At 40.7% G+C, this 27,058-nt stretch overlaps 1 protein-coding gene across 4 annotated transcripts in view; it reads right to left on the reverse strand.

The window, feature by feature from the left end:
• The window catches only part of KIF4A (kinesin family member 4A), a 117,302-nt gene that overhangs the window by 75,545 nt on the left and 14,699 nt on the right, over positions 1–27,058 (reverse strand). For all 4 annotated transcript variants that reach the window (XM_037133110.2, XM_037133109.2, XM_037133108.2 and 1 more), the window contains 5 exons: positions 24,760–24,926; positions 24,224–24,318; positions 6,250–6,366; positions 5,452–5,627; positions 578–639 (listed from right to left, as the gene is read on the reverse strand). In XM_037133110.2, the coding sequence (XP_036989005.1) occupies positions 578–639; positions 5,452–5,627; positions 6,250–6,366; positions 24,224–24,318; positions 24,760–24,926 (617 nt within the window). The remainder of the gene's footprint in view (positions 1–577; positions 640–5,451; positions 5,628–6,249; positions 6,367–24,223; positions 24,319–24,759; positions 24,927–27,058) is intronic.

Genomic DNA, 27,058 nt, shown 5'->3' on the forward strand with positions numbered 1-27,058 from the left:
CTGAGGGAGCCTAGAACTAGTGACATTCCAGTACCAAACAGCACACCTAAGTGCCTAGATGTGGTTTCTAAATACCATTTCCCAACTGAAAAAACACCAGGTCTCCTCGGAGACATGACGGATTCCAGAATGGGGGTGGTGAAAATCTAAGATGGACGTGGAAAATTTTGTGGAAATGCTCAAAAAGTTGAGAGCATGTTATAGAACATAACAGACACCCTAAAAGAGATCCTAGTGGACAAAGCCAAAACAATTTGATATCACCCTAGAATAAAGTAAATACCCATGAGTCTATATGGACATAAATTAAAAAATCAAATGAATAAATGGGAGAGCCTCTTCTGTTCCACATAGTGGAATTCCGATGAAATGAATAATTATGAAGCCAGAACCCATGTTCTTCCTATTGTATCAAGCTGCTTCAGAGTGAACTAGCTAAGTCCAAAATAGTCAGGAAGTTTGCTGAGATCCTTACCTTGACACTAAGTGCTACCAGAAACTTTACTATAGTGGGGGAAATGCCCATTAGGACAAATAGCCTCTACTAGAATATATATTTTAAATCTATGATTCTTACTTTATAGATCCAGGCAGGGTACCTCCATGGGCTTGTAGCAACAAAACCTGTAGCTGTTGTACCTGGGAAATGCAAAGATAAACAGTCACCAATCAAAAGCTACTTATCCCTTTAACAGTGAAATTACCACAAGTAGCAATAGGGTAATTTTATTCAATAGACAGGAAATCTGGGGCATATCTTAGGTATTACAGAAGACATCAGGCTTGATGACTCAAGGATACTTAGAAGAAAAGTTCTCCTTTCCACCTAAGATCTTAATGAGTTTTTATTGAGTATGTATCACATGGACAAAGCCAAAGGGGGTAGGATCAAAGGTGGGAGGTGGGGATGGGTGGGGTGGGGTGGAGTGGTGGGGGGAAAATGGAGACAACTGTACTAGAACAATAAAAAAAAGGGGGGGAATCAAAGCTCTGGCTGGTGTAGCTCAGTAGATTGAGCGCAGGCTTGCAAACCAAAAGGTTGCTGGTTTGACTCCCGGTCAGGGCACATGCCTGAGTTACAGGCCAGGTCCCCGGTGGGGGATGCACAAGAGGCAACCACACATTGATATTTCTTAAAAAAAAAAAAAAAAAAGAAAAAGGCCCTGGCTGGTGTAGCTCAGTGGATTGAGCGCGGGCCTGCGAACCAGACAATTGCGGTTCGATTCCCAGTCAGGGCACATACCAGGGTTGCAGGCTGGTTCCCTGCAGGCCAGTTCCCAGCAGGGGATGCATGAAAGGCAACCATACATTGATGTTTCTCTCCCTCTCTCCTTCTCCCCTTCCCCTCTAAAGATAAATAAATAAAATCTTTATAAAAAAGGGGGGGGAATCAAATAGCCCTGGGCTAGACAATGTGGGGACAGGTGGGGAATAAGACAATAAACTCTTGTGGTTTATTCTCGTTTATAATCTAGTTGAGGAAGACAAGCCAGAGGCCTGAAACAGCAGTGGGAAATAATATACTATAAGGCAGAAAATGCTAAGCTATCAAGTATAGGTAAGGACTTTAGGGTTCTGAGAAGCACATGAATGAAATCGCCAAAGGAGAGGGATCTTAACCCAGAGCACATGTGCAGTCACCCTCTCCCATTCCCTCTTAGGAAGAAGAGGAGCTGTTCTGCCCCCCATAACCAGTCTGCTCACTTGTGCTTTCGATCCCAACTCTTCTTGACCCTGATTAATCTTACTCTATTGGTCATCCCTTCCTTTTTCTTTATCTTTGATTTACAGGATATACTTCCTATTAAGATGAAAACATGTTCAAATCTCCTATCTTAAAACAAAAGCATGCTTCCCAATTCACTTCCTATTCCTTTGCCCTATTTCTCCCCTTCACAAAGTCTGAGGGAATCATCTACCAGGGGTGTCTAACCTTTTGGCGTCTCTGAGCCACACTGGAAGAAGAGTTGTCTTGAGCTACACATTAAATACATTGTGACATGTAATCACAGAAAAACCTCATCATGTTTCAAGTGAATTTATGATTTTGTGTTGGGCCGCATTCACAGCACCCTGGAATGCATGCAGCCCACAGGCCGCAGGTTGGACACCCCTGGACACCTTGCTCACCTCTCTCACTTGCTCCTCAACCTCCATACTGAGTTCTGCCCACAGTATTCCACCGAACTAACTCTTGCCAAGGTCTCCAATGATCTGTATGTCACTGAATGCCATGGGCAGTTTTCAGTCTTCCCTTCATTTGACTATTTGGTAGTCACCACACACTCTACTTTCCTGCTTTTCCTTCTAGTCTTCTAGCCAATCTTCTAAGTCTTCTTGGTTGGTTCATCCTCACTCCAATTGTCCTTAAGATGATAAAGCTCTTCAAAGTTCGGTATCTGTCTCCTCACTTTATACTCTCACCTTAAAGTCTCAACTCTGCCTGTGGCTTCAGTCACCATCTATAAACTAGGGACTGCCAAAATTTATCTCAAACATAGATATTTCTGAATTTAGACCCATACGTTCAAATACCTATTTAATATTCTACTTGCCTGCTGTCCCCAAACCTGGCCCTTCTCCAGTGAACCCCTGGTTAGGGAATACAGTCTCACATGCCAGAAATCTGGGTGCCACACCCTCATCCCCTCAACTAATGCACTGGTCACTTCTTTTTAACACCGCTGGTGCCCTAAGTCTAAGCCAATGTAATCTCTCACTTGGCTCAATGCAGTAACTTCTCAGGTGGTCTCCGTGAATCTAGTCTTCCTCCACTACAATCCCTTTCCCCACAGTGGCCAGATCATCTTTTAAAAAGGTAAATTTTCAATCATTTTTAGCACAGCCCATGAGGCTTGAATCAGGCCTCTGCTTTTTCGCTAGTCTAACACTGGCATACTCTTTCCTTGCTGTCTCCACTGTAGCCACACTGGCGTGCTGTGAGTTCTTCAAAGGCACTATACTTCTTCCTGATTCAGGACTTTGGTACACTTGTTATGTGCCTGGTACTGCTCTAAGTGCTTTCTGTGGATTAACTCACTTTACCTCCACAAAAATCCTACAAAGTAGGTGCAATTATTTCCTTTTTACAGATAGGGAACCAGGGGACAGAGAACTTGCCCAAGGTACACAGTTAGTGAGTGAGAGCTGGAAGTTGAACCCGGGCGGTCTGGCTGTAGTGTCCATGCCTTTAACCACTATACTTTGCCACACATGCTATTTCTTCTGTCCTGAATCATCTTCCTTCTTTTCTTCACATGGAATGATTCCTATTCCATCCCTCAGATCTCCGCTGAAATGCTGCTACGTCAGGAAGCCTTCTCAGGTTAGATATATAACAGGGGTGCCTATTCCATACTTCCACAGCATACTATCCCAGTTTATCAGTATATGTTGGTATGATTATGTGCTTAGTGTCTGTCTCCCCCAATAGGCAATAAGTTTCATGAAGGCAGCAACTGCATCTGCTTTGCTCAACCATGTACCCCAGCACTGTGCTTGGCACAAAATAGTGTTCAATAAATATTTACTGTTGGGCCCTGGCTGGTGTAGCTTAGTGGATTGAGTGTGGGCTACAAACCAAAGGGTTGCCAGTTTGATTTCCAGTCAGGGCACATGCCTGGGTTGCAGACCAGGTTCCTGGTAGCAGGTGCATGAAAGGCAACCACACATAGATGTTTCTCTCCCTCTCTTTCTCCTTCCCTTCCCTGTCTCTAAAAATAAATAAATAAAATCTTTAAAAAATAAATATTTACTGTTGGAAGGAACGAACAAATAAATGACTAGGAAGAAGAGCACCTGGGGCACTAGGGATATACATGAAAGAAAACAGAGGGACAGAACTGGGTGTGGTATTTTATAATTTAGGTGATACTTTGAACAAGTAAATTACATGTATTTTCTATAGTAACCGCTAAGAGGGAAGGAGATAAAGGAGGAGAGGGGGAGGGAAGAAAAGAGATGAACGAAATAGTAGTTATTACCACTCAATAGAAAGGCCAAGAGGCGGAGTGAGCACTGGATGGTTGGGAAACACTAGATTCTCAGTGGAAAGACTATTATGCCCTGGAAGGCAACAAATCTTGAACCCCCAAGCCTGAACCAATCCAACCATAACCTGCCTTCCCAGCTCCTCTTCCAGGGCTGCTGAGCTGTCACACAACCACAGTGACACCTGCAGAAATTCATGCTTGCCGTTAACTGCCTCTTCCATTTCAAGTCTTGTGTGGTCCCCTAAGTCCCACTCCCCTATTATCTGCTCACTGGCTCTTAGATGACCTTGCCTCTTACTTACCCAAGAAGATAAAGGTCATCAGGAGGAAAAGCCCCCAATTTCGCTTCTTCCCCCTCTAAATGAGTGTCACTGCATCATTCCTATCCTGACCTCTTTTCTGCTAGTCTCGCAGCAGGTATCCCCTCTGTTGTCTAAAGGAAAGCCATCTTTATTTGTGCACAGGATTTCAACTACTTAGAGATGGCCCCTTATCAGCTGCTCCCTATTCTCAGTTTCAGTCTCTCCCAACTGGTCCATTCACTTGTTCAAGTCTTCCATATTTGAAAAACAAACTACATCCCTTGACTATTGATTACCTACCTCTTGTCTTCTTATATCTTGCCTTCTTGAAAGAAGAGCCTATCAGCTTCCCCCACTTCCTTATCTAGTGTTCACTGTCCATGCGACAGCATTCTGTTCCTTTCCTTAGCAACGCTACTTAGATGTCCCCCCAGGCCTTTCAAATTCAACATACCCCAAACTGAGTTTCATCACTTCCTTGTTTTTCAGCTTGTAGTCCCCAACTCAGTGACTGGTACCGTTTATTCAATTGTCCGAGCAAGAAACCTGGGAATGAACCTCGATTATCCTCACCCTCCCCCCTTCCTCATCGGATTTGTTACCAAGTAATCCTTACACATTCTACTTCCTTGTTTTCTTTCCCAATTTGCCCTCTTTTCTCCATCTCTATTGCTATTGCCTTTTGGAGTTCAGGCCTATTAGAACAGCCTAATTTATTTTCTTATTCCTAGTCATGCCCACCTCTAATCCACCTTCTTTATATATGCTGGAGTAATCTCCCTAAAACACATATTTCACCAAGTCACCCTCTTACTTAGAATCTTTCAATGGCTCCTCATAGCTTTCGGGTTGAATTCCAAATTCTTTAACAAGTCATTCAAGGACCTTCAGGATCCGATTCCTGCCTACCTATCTTGTCTCGTCTCTCAGTGTTCACCGCTTTATCAGTGAAATCTCCAATGCCACCCCCTAACCTTAAATATGACACAAATATGTTAATAGGAATTATTAAGACGTTAATACTTCCCCAAACCAACACAACGCTTCACCAGTATCTTTAAACCTCTGGGTAGAGGAGGAGCTAAGAAGCAGAAGCAGCCCTATCATTCCATTCACATTCTTCTAACTTTTCTCATCAAATTTTAAGTCCCTTATACCTGTCGTTTCAGATGATTAAGTTCAGCTGTCTGGGGATCGATATTAACCACAGGTTTGTTCTTGATTTTTCTTGCTCTGTCAGCATAGCGAAGGGTATTTAATGTTTCTTCTAGATTGGAGTCAGCAGGGCTCACGCAGGCTATCATAAGAGTGTGGCTATTACCTCCTAGAGAATCTAAAAAAGAGCAATGGAAGGAAATGCGATCAAACAAGTAAAATGCAAGCAAAGCTCTCCATATGGGCTGGTGGCTTTAAAACCAGAGTTGTAAGGGAAAAAAAATTGAGGATCTACCAATTTCTCATTCGTGACCATATAAAAACACAAAGATTTTTGATGTTTAAAATAATAATAGTTTATAGTCCTATTGCATGTGTCCTCATTCTGGAGCAAGACTGATTTCAGCAGTTCATCAGGTTAAAACCAGGACCTGGCCTAAGTAAGTCAGGGGCTGCTATTTGGATTAACCATTTCTCAGATGCTCTCACTAGGTAGATTTGAACTCTTCGGGGAATTGTTTATCAGTTCAAGTAAAGAAAGAGTAACAAGTTCGTCTTCAGAGAGAAAGTACTAAGTACAGTTGGCACTGTACAGACCTCTTGGCTCTCAAAGCCATATATGACATCTTTCCATTATCTTACCAGCTGGCTTGCCAACAGGTCTCTCTCTCTTGTGTGTATCAATTAGATGGCTCTGCACGTGATAGTCCAAACATAGGGCCTTTTCCCTGTTTCATTTTCGCTTTCTAAGCAATATCATTAGAAATTACTCTCTATTTTTAGAGGCACTTCGTGCTTACCTTGAAGCAGTCGCGTCAACTTGGAATCTCTATAGGGCACAAAGCCTCCCTTTTTGTCATCTCCAAGAGCACTGATTACATTTCCCAAGCACAGGAGGCCTCGGTTAATATTAATACCTAATAGCAGGAAACAAAATTTAAATTGCTTGGTAAAGCATTGATCTTCTGACCTATGTTTCTACTGAGAAAGGTAAAAGAAATAAAGACTCCACCGAAGTATTCACCCATCAATTTTAAGGAAACGTCTTAAGCCTGTTCACTTTTCTTGGAGTGCCTCTGTAAGTAAAGGTCAAAGGACAAAGGTCCAAATGCTGGATAGGCACAACTGAGTTTGTTGGCACATTTTGTCCTTTCAATGGAAACAAAGCAGACAGATAACTATGACTATGTCAATAACCATTTGCACAGTTACTTACTTTTTATATCCATTATCACACTTAATCCTTAAATTAATTCTGTGAAATGACATGAACAGCTATTTTTCATCATCTTATTATTATTACTAAAGTGTCTGCTAAGAGACAATAATAATAAAGAGAATACTGTCAACATTAACTTTATCTAGTGTTTACTATAACCCAGACCCTGTTTTAGGTACTTTACACAAGTGTGGCCAAAGTAGGTTTACAGCTGTTTTATGGAAATAATATAATAATTAATGATAATAATAACATAAGAATAACTTTTGTTTGACATACTCACAACTATAAACGTACTCACAATAGTCCTATAAAGTATGATTATCCCTGTGTTGACAGATACGAGAGTTGAGGCACAAAGAGGTTAGATAACTAGTCTTAGGTCACACAGCTACTAAGTGGATGAGTCAGAATTCTAATGTAGGCAGTCTGGCTCCAAAGTCCATGGTCTCAATCTCTATTTTCTGTGGAAATGAGCTACATTGCTCACTTAGAGGCACCAGGTGCCTTGGAAAAAGGAGAGGTTTGAGACTGAAAAGAGGTGATTGCTAGAAAATGTCCATAAAGAACTCTTGGACTCTGAAGTCTCCCTTGTAGAGCCTGCAACTACTGTGTCCCCATTCTCAACCATTCCCAGTCCACCTAATGGGATGGTCTTTCTAATCTCTATCCACAAAATAGTATTCTCTTGGGACTGTCTCAAGCTCTTTTATTACTACACACACTCTCCCTGGGTTATCTCATCCACGCCTAGAATTCCAAGAAATACCCATATTAATGATTCCCTAAGTCTGTACCTCCAAGCCAGTTGTCCAAGACTATATTTTGGCCACTTGCTGAATCACTTCCAGGGGGCTATGCCCATATGACACTGCATAAAAACATTGAACAAAAGAGATTCACCTCTCAGTGCAAATCTATTTCACTTCAAGCACTGTTCCTTTTTACTGTCTCACCATCTAACCGGTCACCTAACCAACAGCAGACTTGAGACATCCTGGGCTCTTCCTGTTTTCTCACTCCACACATCTGAGTCTTTTCATTGCACACTCAGTGAATGTGTACAATGCTCTAAGGCACTCTGCTAGGTATCAGGGATACAAAGATGAATACGTCACAATCCCCACTGTTAAGGAGTTCATCATCTACAAGGGGAGAAAGACACACAAATGACTGCAAAGATAAGGTTAAAGGAAGAGATATGTATAGTACAATAAAAAATGGGTTCTCTTGGGAGGGAGTGGTAAACTTTACCTGGGAAGGCAAAGAAAGGCATCAGAGAAGAATTAAAAACTTAAGCTGAGCCCTGGCTGGTGTGGCTCTGTACATTGAGCAATGGACTGTAAACCAAAGCATCACTGGTTTGATTCCCAGTCAGGGTACATGCCTGGATTTCAGGCTATGTCCCAAGCATGGGGCACAAGAGAGGAAACCAAACATTGATGTTTCTCTCCCTCTTTCTCCTTCCCTTCTCTATAAACAAACAAACAAATAAATAAAATCCTTTAAAAAAAAACGTAAGCTGAATTGTGAAGGATGACTAGGATAATCCAATGGAGGAGGGAACGGTAGGAAAGAAGAATATAGGGCATTCTAGGCAGATGAAGGAGCACACGACAAGGCACATGTTTGGGCGAGAGCATGATACATTTAGGAACTACAGGTAGTTCAATACGAATACAATGAAAGTTATGACTTTGGAGAGTGACCTAGATGCCAGAAGACCGCTAAGGAGAGATCATAAAGGGCATGCTCAGGTATCTGCATTTACCTTGTAGGGCAATGGTTCTCAAACCGTTCCTGAGAACCTTAGGGATCCCTTAAGGGACCACAGAGGCTGCAGAGTTTCTGCCACTGCCATTTGGACTTTGTTTTAAAAATAATTTTTCATTGTGGTAACACAAATTTTACCATTTTAACTATTTTTCATTATAAAGTTCAGTGGCATTAAACACATTCGTATTGCTGTACAACCATCACCGCTATTTAAAAGCTGCATTTAAATGGCTCACTGCAATGTGCTACACACCAAATATTAACACACCAGGGTCAACCAACACAGAATCTTTGTGCAGCAAGGTTTAATAATTTTCTGCAGTTTTAAAAAATACCTCTATTATTTGCGCCCATGCTTTGAATATTTTGCAAATGTATAATTTGAGGTTGTGGCTGTGCACTCATGGAGAGCTAATCATGAAAATTGTGCAAGTAATTATAGCACATGAGCTTGTAGTAAAACCCCAGACTGAGGCAGTTGCTCAGTCCAAGTACTCACCACTGCATCATAGTCAGTTGTGAACTATCAATGAATGTGGAACTCAACATGTTAAGATGGTATGGTATTTTTTGAAGATTTTATTTATTTTTTAGAGAGGGCAAAGGAGAGCAAGAGAGAGAGAAGCACCAATGTGCGGTTGCCTCTTGTGTGCCCTCCTACTGGGGACTTGGCCAGCAACCCAGACATATGCCCTGACTGGGAATAAAACCGGGGACTCTTTGGTTTACAGGCTGGTGCTCAATCCACTGTGCTACACCAGCCAGGGCAAGATGATATGGTATTAAAGATAGCTTCACAATCTAAGTGTTCAGTGATGGATGAATGGATAAGCAATATGTATGTGCGTTTGTGTATATGTATATATGTGTGTGTGTATATATATATATACATATATATATAGCTATAGATATCTACCTCTATATATAATGAAATATTATTCAGCCATAAAAAGAAGAAAGCCCTACATTTTGTGACATGATGCAGCTGAGGGCATCATGATAAGTGAAATAAATCAAGAAAGAAAGACAAATGCTGTATATTCTCATTTATACATGAAATCTAAAACAGCTAAATTCATAGAAAGAGTAGAATAAGGGCCACCAGAGGTTGAGGGGTGGGAGAAAATGGGAAATGTTGATCAAAAGGCATAAACATCCAACTATTAATATAAGCTGGGGATCTTATGTATAGCTTGATGACTATAATTAACAGTATCATATTATATACTTGATAGTTGCTAAGAGAGTAAATCTTGCCCTGGCTTGTGTGGCTCAGTGAACTGAGTGCTGGCCTATAAACTGAAAGGCCACCAGATTGATTCCAGGTCAGCACACATGCCTGGATGGCAGGCCAGGTCCCCAGTAGGGGGCGTGAGAGAGGCAACTGACTGATGTATCTCTTGTACACCAATGTTTCTCTCTCTTTCTCCTTCCTTTCCCCTCTCTCTAAAAATAAATATAACCTTTTTTAAAAAGCAAATCTTAAATGTTATTACCACACATGTAAAAAATATGATAATTATGTGAGGGGAAGAAGGTAGAAAGTCATGTTATGCCAATTATATAGCTATATATCTATCTATATCTATATCTATATAGATATATAAAGTCATCATGTTGTATACCTTAAAATTATATATATATATATATACATATACATACATATATATATATATATATATATATCGGCAGTATCTCACTAAAGATAGAAAAGATTAAATGAGATAGTACATATGAAGCACTTAACCAATGACACACACACATACACACAAAAATAACAGGATTTCAGTGCTTCTTGTAAGTTCCGGGAGTGATAAATTAGAAAAAAAATTATTATTATTGATCCAATTTTGGATTTAAATATCCTATCATTCCTCATTGAAGCTCCTAGATCAGTTTAATAATTGAAGAGAATCCTGAGATTGTAAAGTAGGCTGTTTAAAAAATGTTGATAATTTGCAGTTACGTATCTATATGATTCAGGATTTGCTTGATAATAAATCACCTGAACAAATTATTAAAAAATTAGATGCATCCCTGGCTGGTGTAGCTCAGTGTATTGAGTGCCAGCCTGAAAACCAAAGAGTCGCCAGTTTGATTCCCGGTCAGAGAACATGACTGGGTTACCGGCCAGGTCCCCCACAGGGGGTGTGTGAGAGGCAACTACACATTGATGTTTCTCTCCCTCTCTCCCTCCCTTTCTCTCTGTCTAAAAAATTAATAAATAAAATCTCTTAAAAATAGATGTAAAACCTTAAAATTGTAACTGTCACCCAGAACCCCATTATGTCATAGACTAAGAATTAAGAATGTTCACTGGAAGCTAGTTGGTATTACCAAAAGTCTGAAGCCAAACAGTCATCATATGGGAATGATATAACAAAATACAATGGCATATCTATACAATATATAGACATGAAAAAGAACACAATACAGATATACATGCTAATATGGTATAGTCTTCAGCAAATATAATTTAGCTGAAAAAATAAAGGGTAGAGTAGAACAGTACACAGTATGCTTCCTTTGTATAGAAAGAAAGAATATTTGGAGATGTGGACTAAGGATTTAGGGAAAGAGAAAACATTACTTTTCATTATGTTGCATTTAAAAGAAAACTTAATTTCGAAATAATAATAGATTCACAGGAAATGGCAAAGAAATGCATGGGAAGGTCTTGTGCACCATTCACCCAGCCTCCCCCAATGGTGACATCTTGCATAATTACAGTACAATATCCAAACTGGGAAATTAACATTGGCACAATCCTCAAGCCTCATTCCAATTTCACTGGTTTTTACATGTATACTGTGTGTGTGTGCATTTACTTCTGTGCAATTTTATCACATGTATAATTTCATGTGACCAACACCAAAATCAAGATACAGAACTTTCCTATTACTGCAGGGCTCTCATGCTACCATTTATAGGCAACAGCCAACTCCTTCACCCCTCCATCCCTAACCCTTGACAACTATTAATCTGTTCTTCCCTATAATTTTGTTATTTCAACAATGTATAAATGGCATCATACAATATGTAACCTTTCAATACTGGCCTTTTTATCCCACTCAGCATGATAATAACCCATCCAAGTAATTGTCTGTATGAATAGTTCATTACTTTTACTGCTGAGTACTATTACTTGGCATGAATATTGCAGTTCGTTTAACCATTCACTTGCTGGTGCACACTTGAATTGTTTCTAGTTTTTGCTTACTACACATAGAACAGCTATAAACATTCCCGCATAGGATTTTCTGCGTACATGTTCTGTGAGATAAATGCCCAAGACTGCTAGTGCTGTATCATGTGGTGAGCATGTTTATTTTTAGAAGAAACTATTACATTATTTTCCAGAGGGTCTGTACCTTCCTACATTCCCAAGAGCAATGTATGAGAGATCCAATTTCTGTACATTTCTCTACAATTTCTCCAATTGCCAGCATTTGGTATTGTCACTATTATTTCCTTTAGCTATTCTGAGAGGTGGGCAGTGATTATAGCTTGCTGTGGATTTCATTCGCATTTCCTTAATAATGAAGGATATTGAGCATCTTTTCATGTGCTTATTGCCATCTGTATATTCTATTCACTGAAATATCTGTTTGTGTCTTTTGCCCATTTTCTAGGTGGACTGTTTCATAGTATTGAATTTTGAGAGTTCTTCATATGTTCTGGATACAAATCATTTGTTGGATGCATTGCATATTTTATCATAAAAGTGCTTATGATATTCAAGTTAATATAAAGAAATAAATGGAAAATAAAAAAGGCTATAATACTATTATTGTTTGAGGATTGACTTATACACACATTGTAAGTTTGAACTTACAAACTTATTTGAATTTAAAATCCTTTAAAAAATGTATTTCAACTGTTAGAAATGCCTTGAACAGTTTCATTTAGCCCTGGCTGGTGTCATAGGTGGGCACAGATAACCAGGCTCTTAGTGATCGGGACAAAGAATTGAACCAAACACCCAGAGTTTATAGCCGAGAACATGGGAGCAGGCCAACTCCAAGCAGAGACTGACCTCATGGGCTGGAGGGACTCTATTCTTATAGGGCGGATCCTTCCTGGCTACTTTTGGCAGGCTTTTACTGTGACAAGTAGTTGTAAAGCTACCGCACATGTGGTCTCCCATGGTTTTCCCGGACTGGCCACCAGGGAAGGGGGTTCAACAATGTTACCTAGTTGATCCCCCTTCTCCTGGGGTCCCCCTGTACTAGGTTCGCCTTTCCCATCGCCAGAGAATTATAGCTCTCCATGTTAGAGATTGGTGAAAAAGAAAGGAATTATTTATTCGAGTTATACAGACTTAAGAGTAATGACTTAATGTCCTCATCAAAATCTCAAAGTCCCTCAAAACACCCCAACACACACACAGTCCTTCTTTTCCCCTTTGCCCCGCCTGGAGTATCGTATCTCAGGAAAAGAAATAGAAAGCCACGTGGTGGTTCTTTGCTAAAGCTACATGGTGATTCTCTCTCACAGGGCTGTGAGAGTCCCCATTCTGGCCAAAAGTGCGTGGTTCTCTCCTCAATGGCTGCTGTGTCTGCATTTAAATCTCCACACCAGTCTTTCTCTGCAGCCCCATTTCCGACTCCTCCCACAATCTGCTATACCAGCCAGGACTCCCATATCCTCCCAGCTTTACTGGGCTGCTATAGTGAGTCTGGGCAGTTGTGGCCCCATGACGTAGAGCCAATCGCTCCAAGCTCTCACGCAGGTGCTGTAATGCAGGCGCTGTAACAGGGGCTGGGGAGTTGCCTCCCAGTTACATCTTGAGTGGAAGTCACTCCCCTCTCCCTGGCTCAAAGCATGGCCACAGCTATTGAACATATCTATGAAACCAGTTAAAGGTTACAGATATGTTAAATGACCATTCTAGAGGTTATCTGCAAAACTGTTGCTATGCAAAACAATTCGTGGCCCTGCTCCATGCATCCCATCCCCCCAGCTCAAACTTGGGGCCATGAGGACATCCCACATTTTTAATATTTCCTGGACACCCTGAGTTCTGAACCCCATTGCAAATTCTTCTTTTGGAGGCCCTCTGCCTGCACCCTCCTACAGTGTGGCTCAGTGGACTGAGTGCCAGCCTGCAGACCAAAAAGCTGCTGGTTCAATTCCCAGTCAGGGTACATGCCTGGGTTGTGGGCCAGGTACCCAGTCAGGGGGGTGCGAGAGGCAGCCAGCAACTGAGCGATGTATCTCTCACACATAGATGTTTTTCTCCCCCTTTTTCCCTCCCTTCCCCTCTCTCTAAAAAAAATAAAAATAAATAAAATAAATAAATAAATAAATAAATAAATAAATAAATAAAATCTTTTTAAAAAGTTTTGTTTAAAGAAGAGATTCTCTGGATCCAGTCAAGATGGTGGAGGAAGTACCACTGTGCTTGTCTCCTCCTGTGAGCACAGCAAAATTCCAACTACATAATAGAACAATCAAGCTAGAGAACCATCTGAAGACTAGCTGAGCTGAAGTCCCATAACTAAGGATATAAAAAAGAATCCACACCAAGACTGGTAGGGGGATGGAGGTGTGAAATAGGCTGGGCTCACACCCACAACTGTGTGACAGTTGAGAATCAGGAGGGATATCTTAGCTGTAGAGATTCTCCCTGAGAAGAGAAGCTACATTACATGCTACTAAATCAAACGATACCCTGAGACAAATGAAAGTTAAAATGCAATGATTGCTCCAATACAATGTTATGAGAAAACACTATGGAGTACCAATTGATGGAAAGACTTTGACCCAAAGTAAAGATTTCATAGGTCGGTGATATCTGAATTTTGAATTGAAATCTCAGTAGGAATGCTCAGTCAGACCAAAAGGGAGAAAGAATTCAGGCATTCAGTGAGAACCTACAATGACATGTCATGCACTGTCAGGCCCTAGAGATTCCAAGATGAATAAGACACCTGGATGGGTAGCTCAGCTGGTCTAGTCATACAATGGAATACTGTTGGTTAAAGCATCCTCCCCATATATCAAGGTTGTGGGTTTAATCCTGGTCAAGGCACATACATATAAGAATCAACTAATGAATGCATGAATAAGTAGAACAACAAATCTCTCTCTCAAATCAATTTTTAAAAAAAGATGAGTAAGACACAGTTCCAATCTTTGATTGGCTTACTATCTACTGGGGGAGCCAGCCAGGTAAGGAGATGATTGTAATACAGACTTGGGGTACTTCTAGTGTAGAAAATAGGTAATTGGTAGATGGTGTGGGTGGAGGAAGTGGGTGGTCAAAGACAGTTTCTTCAGGGGGCTACAATCAGAGCTGAGTATAAGGGCAAAATAGAATTAGTCATGCCCTGACTGGTATGGCTGAGTGGGTTGGGTGTCATCCTGTAAGCCAAAGGGTTGCCAGTTCAATTGGCAGTCAGGGCAGGTGCCTGGGTTGTGGGCCAGGTCCCCCAGTAGGGGGCATGCGAGAGGCAACCACACATGGTTGTTTCTGTCCATGTCTTTCCCTCTCCCTTCCTCTCTCTCTAAAAATAAATAAATAAAATCTTGAAAAGAAATAGAATTAGCCATGTGAAAACAGATGGAAGGCATTTCCAGCAGAGGGAGCAGAACACACAAAGATGCACATACAAGAGAGAACTGGGCACGCTTAATATGGCTTAGCATAGCAGATGGCAAAGAAGAGGTGGGGCGAGATGAAGCTAGGCAGGTATGTAGGGCCAGAATACAAAGGCCGTGTTAAGCAGCATGGTACAAAGTGAGGAGGTCTGGAAAGGGCTCTAAGCAGGTATATCCAGTTTATAAAGCACATCTTGGCTGCTGGTTGGTAGATGGCTTGAGTGCCTGACTTGAAAGGGAAACCAATCAGAAAGCTAGCAGTAAGCTAAGAAATGACGAAGGCCTGAACTAAGGTAGTGGTAGCAGGGTTAGAGAAAAGAAAGGGACTTGAGATATGAGTAAGACTCACAGGACTTGGTGACTGATGGAACTGGGAGAAGGAGTCAGAGTGAAGGAAAAATATGGAATGATGCCCTGGTTTTTGGTGTGGGTGACTGGGGACCTATTGGAATCACTTACTGCAGTGGATGAAGGAGCTGGTTTAACAGAGGCAGGAGGAGACAAGGACTTCAGTGTGAGCTATGTGGAATGGGAGGTGTTTGTGGGTCATTTATGAGATGCAATGAGTGGGTCATTGCAAGATGGCTATGTTGTATCAGGGTGTCCAACCCTCGGCCCACGGGCGGCATGTGGCCCAGGATGGCTATGAATGTGACTCAACACAAAATCGTGAATTTACCTAAACCACCCCCCCTTTTTTTTTTTTTGCTCATCAGCGTTTGTATAGTTAATGTGTGACCCAAGACAACTCTTCTTCCAGTGTGGCCCAGAGATGCCAAAAGGTTGGACACTCCCTGTTAGGTGGTTGGTGGGGGAGTAGGGGAATGGCTGCATTCTGGGAGAGAAGAGGAGATAGCTATAAGGAAAGTACACAGAAGCCAGAATCAGCAGGGCCTGTGGTGCAGGCCATGTAGCTGCAGTGGAGAATGTGGGCAGGGAAGCTGTGAAAGGCAGCTGAGGAGACAGGCCAGGGACGAAGGCTCTGGAAGACCTGGCTATGGTTTTCAGACTCCATCCTGTATGCGGCAATATGTCACTTAGTTTCCAACCAGGGGAGGGACCATGTACGAAGTGGTATTTTAAGGAGATTAACGTAGCTATGGTAGTTGGGATGGAATGATTCCAAGCAGCCAGTGTTAGGGGGCTGTTGACCAGGTGTACAGGGTGAGGGCATAGACTCTGGAGACACAGCAGGAAGAGACTGAAAGTGTGTGCGTCTCTACGATGTTGCTAAGAAAGAACTAATAGCAGGTAGTGGGTACTTGTTCCTAATCAAGGAGCTCATGCTGGGAGCAATAATTAGCAAAATGGAACAGGAAGAAGAAAAAGCAAGAAACTAAAAAAAGGAATAGCTTGAGTTAAAGACAGAACTAGGAGAGTGGGGATTTACAAATCAGGAGAAGAGTTTCAAGGAGGGTATGTTCAAGTGTCAATGCCACAGAGAGGTTAGAGAAGATTAGCACTGAAAAGACCCAACTGCTTTGATAATTAAGGTATCACTGGTGATATCTGACATGGTGGTTTTGGCAAGGCGGGTAAAGATGGCCTACCCAGAGAGTGAATCAAACAGGTGCCAAGATACAAAATTAATATTTAAAAATAAATTGTACTTCTGTACACTATAACCAAAGTTAGAATACAAAATTTTAAAGATTCTATTCACGCTGTTCACATGGGTTTGTTCATTTTATAAAAATTCAGTGAGCTATTCACTTATAATATATGTACTTTTCTGTTTGTATATTATACTTGAGTGAAAAGATTTTAAAATATCACTTCCAATACTGTCAACATACAAATTACCTACGAATAGAACAAAAGATGGATAAGACTTTCACAGGGAAAATCATTGAAAAGTATTTAAAAAATCCTGAATAAGTGGGGAGATGCACTATGTACTTACATTTGGAAGACTGAACTTCACTTAATAGAATGAGTGCTCAGAAAGCAGACCAAGGCAGATTTAGGCACTTAATATATGACAGAGATGGCACTGCTCACCAGTGGCGGAAGTGGTGGACTTTTCAACAAATAGCGCTAGGACAAAGGGGCATTTATACAAAAAACAAAATTGGACCCCTACATCATACCATGTACAGAAAAGAGTTCTAGGTGGATTAAAGGTGTAAGTGTGAAAAGGCAAAATTGTGCAGCTTTTATTAGATAATATAGAATAGTATCTTCCAGACCTTAGGTACTAAGGGATTTCTTTTTTTTTTTTTTTAAGATTTTATTTATTTATCTTAGAGGGGAAGGGAAGGAGAGAGGGAGAGAAATATCAATGTATGGTTGCCTTTCTTTTGTTCCCTGCTGGGAACTGGCCTGCAGGGAACCGGCCTGCAACCCAGACATATGCCCTGACTGGGAATCGAACCGCGATCCTCTGGTTCGCAGGCTTGTGCTCAATCCACTGAGCTACACACAGCCAGGGCACACTAAGGGATTTCTTAAACAAGACATAGAATAAAAACAATCATAAATGAAAAGAGAGGAAAGAGACAAGCCAGAGTTGAGGGACAAGATATTTGCAAAACCTGTGGGGGTGGGGAGGTTTAAAATGAATATAACTGACCAGTGACTAGACTCTATAGTACACATGTAAAGAACTATTTTTGAAATCACTATGAAGAAGACAATAGAGAAATAGGCAAGACTAGAACAGGCATTTCCCAGAAAAGAAAATATACATGGCCAATAAACATATGAAAACGTGATCCACCCCTTTAGTCATCGAGGCAATGAAAATTAAAACCACAGTGAAGTTTACCACACCCATTAGAATAGCAAAAATTTTAAATTCTGGCAAAACCTTATTGGGAAATGTGGAGCGATGACTCTGGTATACTGGACAGTTGGGTGTGTATGTACCCTGGGACCCAGTAATTCTACTTTGAGGTGTATACTCTAGAAAATTCATACACATAAGTATCAGGCTATATGAATGAGAATGTTCATAGTGGCCTGGCTGGTGTGTCTCAGTGGATTGATTGCCAGCCTGTGAACCAAAGGGTCCCTGGTTCGATTCCTAGTCAGGGCACATGCCTGGATTGTGAGCCAAGCCCCCAGTAGGGGGCGCTCGAAAGGCAACCATACATTGTGTTTCTCTCCCACTCTTTCTCCCTCCCTTCCCCTCTCTAAATATAAAGAAATAAACTCTTCTTTAAAAAAGAATGTTCATCGGGGCATTGTTGGCAATAGCCTCATACTGGAAACAACTGAAATATCCATCAGCAGTAGAAAGAATAAACATTGGTCTAATCATACAATGGACTACTGTAGCAAAATGGAAATAAAGGAACTGTAGCTATATGCAACATGGATGAATCTCATACCCAATGTTGAATGAAAGATGTAAAACACAAAAGATCACATTAGTATGATTCCATTGATATAAAGTTTAAAAACAAACAGAATTAAATTATGCTATTTAGAGATGTATACACAGATGGCACTACTGTCCAGGAAAGCAAAGGAATTACCATCATACACGTCAGGAGTGGTTACCTCAAGAGGGAAGGAAGGGGGTTGTGACCTGAGAGAGGTCACGGACACAGGTGCTAGAAATGTTCTTTTTCAGCCTACATGATAGTTACCTGGGTGTTCACTTTATAATTACTTATTAAATGATATACATGATTTATGCAGTTTTTTCCATGTATGCTCTATCTCACCGAAAAAAAATGTAACTACGAATGAATCACATATGTTGCTAAGCAGTGTGAACTTTTTTGAGGAGCTTGACTCTAAACGGAAGGAGATAGTATAACAGTTACAGGAGGATTTGGGATTGAAGGAATACGTGTACATATGCTCACCAAAATACATGTACGAGAATATCCACAGCAGCACTATTCATAACAGCCCCAAGCTGGAAATTACCCAAATGCCCATCCAACAGTAGAAAAGAAAAATAAACTGTGGCACAGTCACCAATGGAATATGTATAGTGGTGAAAATGGATGAATTACGACTACGTGAAATGATATAGATGAGTCTCACAAGCATAATGTTGAGTTAGGGTGACCAGATTTAACAAAGGGAAAAAAATAACAAGCATCAATTACATTTGAATTTCAGATAAATGATGAATCATTTTTAATATAAGTATGTTCTCTACAAAATGATTTGCCATTTATCTGAAATTCAAATTCAACTAGGCATCCTTTCACTTTTCTAGGGACTTTACATCCAGTGAAAGGAAATCAGATGCAAAGGTTACCTTCTGGGGAAGACCGAGACTGAAGTGGGCACAAGTGGTACTTCTTGAACGCTCGTCATATTGTTTTTTGATCTGGGTGGTGGTGACATTGGTATAATCACATTGTGAACATTCATCAGAGTTGAAAATTATGATTTGGGCATTTTTCTGTACACTGCATTATACTTCCATTGAATAACCTGTTATCCATCTGTAATCTATTTATACTCTATGTGGCAGTTAGCTGAATCTGTTTTATATTCAAAGTCTCAACAAAAAATAGGGATAAACTTAGAAAGAAATGTGCAGCACCCATGTTGAGTAAAGGAAGTAAAATATCTTGAATAGGTAAATTAATCTAGCACATGAATGTCCTATAAATATAAAAGTATTTTTTATTCCTCACCCAAGGATATGTTCATTAACTTTGAGAGAGAGAGAGAGAGAGAGAGAGAGAGAGAGAGAGAGAGAGAGGGAGGGAGAGGTATGTTGGAGAGTGAGAAAGAGAGACAGAGAAAGAAATTGATCAGTCGCCTCCTCCCCGCCACATATCCCAACTGGAAATCAAACCCATTATGCTCCAACCCACTAAGCCACCTGGCCAGGGCTAAAAGTATTTTTAACTTCACTGATAACTACAGGAAAGAAAATGAGATAGCATTTTTCACTTATCAAATTGGTAATAATACTTAGTAGAAAAGCTAGAAGACTTTACAAAAAATGAATAATCTTAGGCCTTTGTGGGAATTGGCAGTATATTTTTAAAATGTTGATGGATTTTGGGACGATGGGGAGTTGAAGATAGCCCAGACCCCCTATATCCACAAGTTAGATCTGTCTACTCTGTCCTTCCGCCAAGTAGTTGCTGAGAGAGTGAGTTCACAGAGTGGGTCTGAGACCTGAGAGTGAGTTCTCTCTGGAACAGCTGAGAACTCTGGGCTAAAGGCCTGGAGTTCCATATAGGAGAGCCAAAATGCAAGGATGGGAACCTGGCTGCTGGCAAAGGTTTGGCCTGTGGGACTCTATGAACTCCCAGGAGACAGCTGACATTGCCCATGTGAGTAAGGCAGGTTTCCCTGGATCTGAAAATGCTGACAAGAAACTGGAGAGTTGAAGGCTAGTCCTGGCTAGTGTAGCTCAGTGCATTGAGCATGGGCCTGTGAACTAAAGGATAGCGGTTTGATTCCCAGTCAGGGCACATGCCTGGGTTGCAGGCCAGTTCCCAGCAGGGGACGCATGAGAGGCAACCATACATTGATACTTCTCTCCCTCTCTCCCTCCCTTCCCCTCTAAAGATAAATAAATAAAATTAAAAAAAAAGAAACTAAAGAGTTGGGTTGCGTCCTCTCTACTAGGAAACAAGGACAGCACCAGGGAACAAGAGTCAGAGGGGTCTCCCCTCAATGCCTCCCAACAGTGTGAGAAGCTGACTGACAACATGACCGCTTCTACAGTGCTGGCTCATGGGTACAAACCACTGAGCCTTTTCCAGTCACATAGCTGCTGTGACTTAAGGGACCTCAGCTTTAGACTTGCGTCCCAGTGAGAAGAGAAAGAAAAATAACAAGACACCTAAGGGGACCCAGAAGCCTAAGACAGAAAGAAGCAGAAAACCTCAAGTAAGCCTTTCATGAAATAGAGTTGCTGAAGGAAATAGCCAACTGAGTCTAAAAAAGATACACTCAAGAAGATGAAAACACAACATAAAAAAGACTTTCTGGAACTAGAAGAATTAAATATCATTTACCCAAACCAGTAGCAATTATCATTTCAAATATTAAAACAATAAAACCATTCCAACTAAAACCAGAAACTAGTCTCTCCCACCATACAAGGAAAGCAATTTTACAAGCCCAGTGTGTATCCTTCAACAGCTTTCTCCTTGCTAATAAAAAAACATGAGAAATGATAGGGATAAATATTCACAAAGAGATCATTTTCTTTTTACTGATATGATTTTATACTAAGAAACCCTAAGACTGGTTTAAAACAAAACTTTAGAATAGAGCTATAAGTATTAAGATGGATAAACCTCTCCCTGAGTGGTATGGCTCAGTGGGTTGGACATCATCCCACAAAGTAAAAGGTTGCTGGTTCAATTCCGAGTCAGGGCACATGCCTGGGTTGCAGGCCAGGTCCCCAGTTGGGGGCATGCAAGAGGCAACCAATCCATGCTTCTCTTGCACAGATGTTTTTCTTCCTCTCTTTCTCCCTTCCTACCCCTCTAAGAATAAATCTAAAAACTTTTTTTAAAAAACCTCCTTTAATAAAAAGAATTAAAACTAGAACTACTACATGACCCAGCAATTCCACTTCTGGGCATTTAACTGAAGAAATCCGAAACACTAATTTGAAAAGATGTGTGCACCCCTATGTTTAATGCTGCATAATTTATCATGAGCAATATATGGAAGCAATGCAAGTGCCCATTCATAGAAGAATGAACAAAGAAGATGTGGTGTATCTATACACGATGGACTATTCCTCAGCAATAAAAAGAATGAAATCTTGCCCTTTCTGACAACATGGTTGGACCTAGAGGTATTGTGCTAAGTGAAATGTCAGACAAAGACAAATACATTACCATGTGATGTCACGTATATGTGGAATCTTAAAAAAACAAAACATAAACAGGCTCATGAATAGAGAACAAACTGATGATGTCAGAGGGGAGGGGTTCAGGGTGTGTTGAAAAATGTAAAGGGGAATAAAAGGTATATACCTCTAGTTACAAAATAAGTCACAAAAATGTCATACACAGTACAGGGAATACAGTCAGTAGAATTGTAATAACTTTGTATGGTAAAACGTGGTTACTAGATTTATCACAGTGAGCACATTGTAAGGCATGTAAATGTCGAATCACTATGTTGTACACTTGAAATGAAAATAATACAGGATTAGACAAAAGGAGGTTTACAGTTGTGAGTATGTGAAAGTTTATTCCTGTATTATCACTTATTAATTATGTATTATTTTCCATATGGACAACTCTAAACCTACTTTTGCCCCACCCTGTATTGCATGTCAACTACGCTTAGATAAAAAAAAAATTCTCACACAACAAATCTTAAAAAAAAACCCATGGATTGAGCGTGGGCCTGCGAACTAGACAATCGCGGTTCGATTCCCAGTCAGGGCACATGCCAGGGTTGCAGGCAGGTTCCCTGCAGGCCAGTTCCCAGCAGAGGATGCACGAAAGGCAACCATACATTGATGTTTCTCTCCCTCTCTCCTTCCCTTCCCCTCTAAAGATAAATAAATGAAATCTTTAAAAAAAAAACCCAAAACCTTAAGTGAAACAAGCCAGTCACAAAAGACCACTTATTGCATGACTATATTAATATGCAATATAGGTTAGTGATTGCCTAGGGTTAGAGAAGGGGTGGGAAAGGGGAGTGACTGCTGATGGATATTAAACTTCCTTGGGAAAATGATGGAAGTGCTCTAAAATTAGATCGCAGTGGTGAATGCACAACTCCGTGAATATGCTAAAATCCACTGAACTGGCCAGTGTAAATGAGTGAATCTCATGGTTGTGAATTCCATCTCAAAGAGCCGTTAAAAGATAACTCAGAACCGTACACCTAAGGAAAGATAAAAGAGGCACAAGAACCTTTAAATAAGAAGGTTAATGCACAACAGAAAGGTCACTTTTAACTACATTAGGAACAAAAAGCTGAATGAGAAAGAAACAGTCTCTGCCCTGTGCCAGCAGTATAACACTGGTAAATGACAAAGGTAAAATTCCTCAATTATTCTTGTTGCTTCTGCCTTCTCAGTTCCTGAGGGACCTGAAGTCCAAGGTAGGGAGGTAGTGAGACATCAGATACTTTCATTGGAGGTCAAATATCTTGGGCCAGATGAATTCTAGCCAAGTAAATTGAAACTAACAGTAATTTCAAATTTGAGTGCTGAAACTATGTCAGTGATCTTTGAGAAATCTCGGAGAAAAAGATGTTCCAGAAGACTGGGCAGATGTAATTTCAAAATTCAAAAAAAAAAAAAGAGCTAGAAGTTAATTCCATAAATTACAGGTCAGTAAGTCTGATGTGTCTTCTATAGAAAAAAGTTGATTTAGGCTAATCCTTACTTCCTTTTTGTACTGTTACTAAACTGGTGGCTAATGAGATATGATAATATAGTATATCTGGACTTTAGCAAGGCATTCATGAAATCTTTTATGAGATCCTTAAGGATAAAATTGAGAAACAGCCCTGGTTTGTGTGGCTCAATGGATTGAGTGCTGGCCTGTGAACCAAAGGGTCACCAGTTCGATTCCCAGTCAGGGTATATGCCTGGGTTGCGGGTCAGGTTCCCTGTTGGGCACTTGTAAGAGGCCACTGGTAGATGTACGTTACATATATGCGATGTTTCTCTCCCTCTCTTTATCCCTCCCTTCCCGTTTCTCTTAAAATAAAAAATAAGATCTTTAAAACTGATAAACAGGAGCTGGTTGTTAATTTTTGTTAGATAGATTAATAATTACTTAAAAGACCATTCCCACAGCATGCAGTTTACCAGGTCACTTTCATGCTAGACAAAGATTGGTAATAGCACACACCATGGATTCTTTTAGCCTTAGGAGCTTCACCATTTCTATTCAACAACTTAAATAAAGATATGGAAACCATGCTGATGAGGTTTATGTGACATCTGGGAAAGACCGTGAATACTTGAGGATATTGATTTTAATCATAAGTAGTTGGGGGGTAAAAGAAGAGAAAAGAAAACAAAACAAAAACTTGCCTGGATGAGATGAAATCAAGCCAAGGGCCAGATCCAAATCTCACACCTAAATTAGGAAATGAGCGCAAGGGAAAGAAACAACTTTTCACTATTTCTGAAATCAGTGTCCGGCTTGAATTGTAGGTACTGTTAGGTTGGGACCTGAAAGATCCCAGTTAAGACACCAGTAATACCAAGAAGAAGAGTGCTAGAAGGTTTTATCTCCAACTGTGGCTTTAACCATCCTTACCTTCTTTGAGACGATCCCCTTCCGCCTTGGTTTTCTTCTGCCTTTCTGATCCAGCAAGGTCTACAAGATGCAATTTGGAGCGAAAACTGCTATTCCTATGATAATGACAGGATGCCATAAGTGAAAAGAGTACACAAGCTTGAGGACAGCTGAGTCTCGAAGCTGACCCGCCAGCTCTTCTTTTCTTTCAAGTTGGTCAAAATAGCCCCACTCATTACTAGTGCTCAGTGTACTGATGTCAGATGCTTTGTCAAAGCAATTAAAGAAGCGACCTACTGGTCAACTTAACTAGAACTCACATTAAAAATCTTGACTCGCCCTGGCTGGTGTGGCTCCGTGGATTGAGCGCGGGACTGCAAACCAAAGGATCCTGGTTTGATTCTCAGTCAGGGCACATGCCTAGGTTGCAGGCCAGGTCCCCAATAGGGGGCGTGAGAGAGGCAACCACACATTGGTGTTTCTCTTCCTCTTTTTCTTCCCCTTCCCCTCTCTAAAAATAATTTTAAAAAAACTTTACTCTTTACATTGTGACTTACTTGTCATTTTTCTTTCTTTGCTCTATGGAGATTGTGAAGATGGCATGAGAGCGAGATGACTGGGAGTTCATCGCCGTGGAGGCCACAGTCCTACAGTTGTTGCCCTGCTCCAAGCAGGAAACAGTATCCAGGGCAACTAAAACAGTCTTCTCAGTGAGTCCTACAATCTAAGTCAGAGAAAGAAAAATAAAATTCCCTTAGGATACGTATTTCAAATACTTCATCAGAAATAGAAGTGATGCCTGGCTGGTGTAGCTCAGTGGATTGAGTGCGGGCCTGGGAATGAAGCAACCATGGTTCGATTCCCAGTCAGGGCACATGCCTAGGTTGCAGGCCAGTTCCCAGCAGGGGACACACAAGAGGCAACCATACATTGATATTTCTCTCCTTCTCTCCTTCCCTTCCCCTCTAAAGATAAATAAATAAAATCTTAAAAAAAACTTAAAAAAAAAGAAATAGAAGTGATGGTTTGAAGAAATTATGCCTTGATGTTCCAGTAGAGCCTTAATAAATATTGAATAGAAGAGCCGTGGTTTTATCTAGAAACCCTAATCATTGGGATCCCTGCAAACCAAGGCCTCCAATCTCCCCTAGGGGCTTCCAAAACAAGGTACCGGCCAATACTGGAGCTAGAAAAGCTCTCTAGATTTTAGGATAGCAATGGGTCAGGTGCCTTCCAAGGAGCCCCAGGTGAAGGTAAGCTTTGACCTGAAGGACAGCAAGAGTAACATAAACAGCTATGGTATTTCTCTTTGCTACTTTCTCTTCTGTGGGATCTGAGGTTCCTTCCCATACTTCTGGTCCATTTTAAACCTCATTTTCCACTAGGGGAAATTGCATAGCATAGCTTCCATAGGAAGCCAGAAAACCAGGATCCTGGGCTTGGTACTGTATCTAGCTATTAGCATTTGTACAAACTAAAATCTCTTGGAGCTTCTCAAGATTAAACTAGATAAAGTCTCTGCTAGCCCCAATATGCTATGATTTTATTACTCCAGAGCTCCCAAATCTATATTGGTACCCTAATTTCTAGTCTTTTATTTGTAATTGCCTGCTACTTACACTTTGAAATCAGTAAATTATTAGTCAGACTCATCTTCGTCTCACCAACACTGACTCTATCCACTACTTCTTCATTTCTATTAATATTTCTATTCTAAAAACCTCAGATTCACCTTCAATTCCTCCCATTCCTCCATATCTCAGCTATCACCACCTCCTAGTCATTCTTCTTTTGAATCTACTGCTTCCTTTTCCTTTCTACTTGCCTAGTCCAGGCCCATATTACTTCATGCCTGAGAAATAAGGCAGTTTCCCCAATTGGCCTTCCTTGGCCTCATCTTTCTCTTTTTTCAATCCATTTCTGTTTAGTCTCCCTAAAAATCCTGCTTCCTAAAATGTCACCAAACTACAAAGCCCTGTGCTAGATAGTGAGGATACAAAGAGATTTGAAGATACTCTTCTTACATCCAGGACATAACTTACCTGGAGAGATAAACATGGAATCTAAAGACCTGGCAAAAGTAGGCAAAGCAGACCTTCATTTGGAAGGATTAAATAGCTTTTATGCTGCCCACAGGGATAGAAAGAAAATTCTTTAATATGGAGTAATAATCTGGTCCTAATATATCTCCCATTACTTCCAACCCATATCTCTGATTCCAGACTGACTGGTCTTATCTTATTACCCCTAGGAATATATTTTCTGCTTTCCTGTTCAAACTATTCCTTACTACAAGAATACCCTTACTCTTTGCTATACTTACTTACATTCCATTCATCCCATCTGAAAAGCATTAACAAAGTTGTCCTTACCCGCCCCAATTTAAGTCACAAACCTACACTTCTTTGTATTGCAAACTTCATCTCAAATAATGCTTCGGATTTAATTCCTGCTGCAGCATGGGGCATAAAAAACATCTTGGAATCTGGTCAAGAGCTGGCTTACTACCAACATTCTTTCTGGTGACAGACAGCATGTGTTTGGCCCAAGTTTCTTATTCCCACTATCCAAACTGTCTTCCCCTATTCCAAGCTCATCAGGCTTTCAAAATGAGTCTGATCCTTCAAGCCCTGCTTTTGCACTTGGTTAATGGCTTAACAACCCAGAAGGGGGGAAAATAAAAAGCACCTGCCTCTCGGGCACCTGTCCCCTAAAGCTTCACCTTTCCATGCAGGGAAGAGAGGAAGGAGAGAAAGATGGGTAAGATATTATTTTATCAAGTTTTCCCAAGTCTGTACTACCTATTTTCATCAACTTCCATCATCGGATTCTCCCACTCCTGAATATTCAAACTGG

Source organism: Artibeus jamaicensis, unplaced genomic scaffold (assembly GCF_021234435.1).
Source record: "Artibeus jamaicensis isolate MK-2021 breed Jamaican fruit bat unplaced genomic scaffold, CSHL_Jam_final scaffold_2375, whole genome shotgun sequence".
Taxonomy (NCBI): Eukaryota; Metazoa; Chordata; class Mammalia; order Chiroptera; family Phyllostomidae; genus Artibeus; species Artibeus jamaicensis.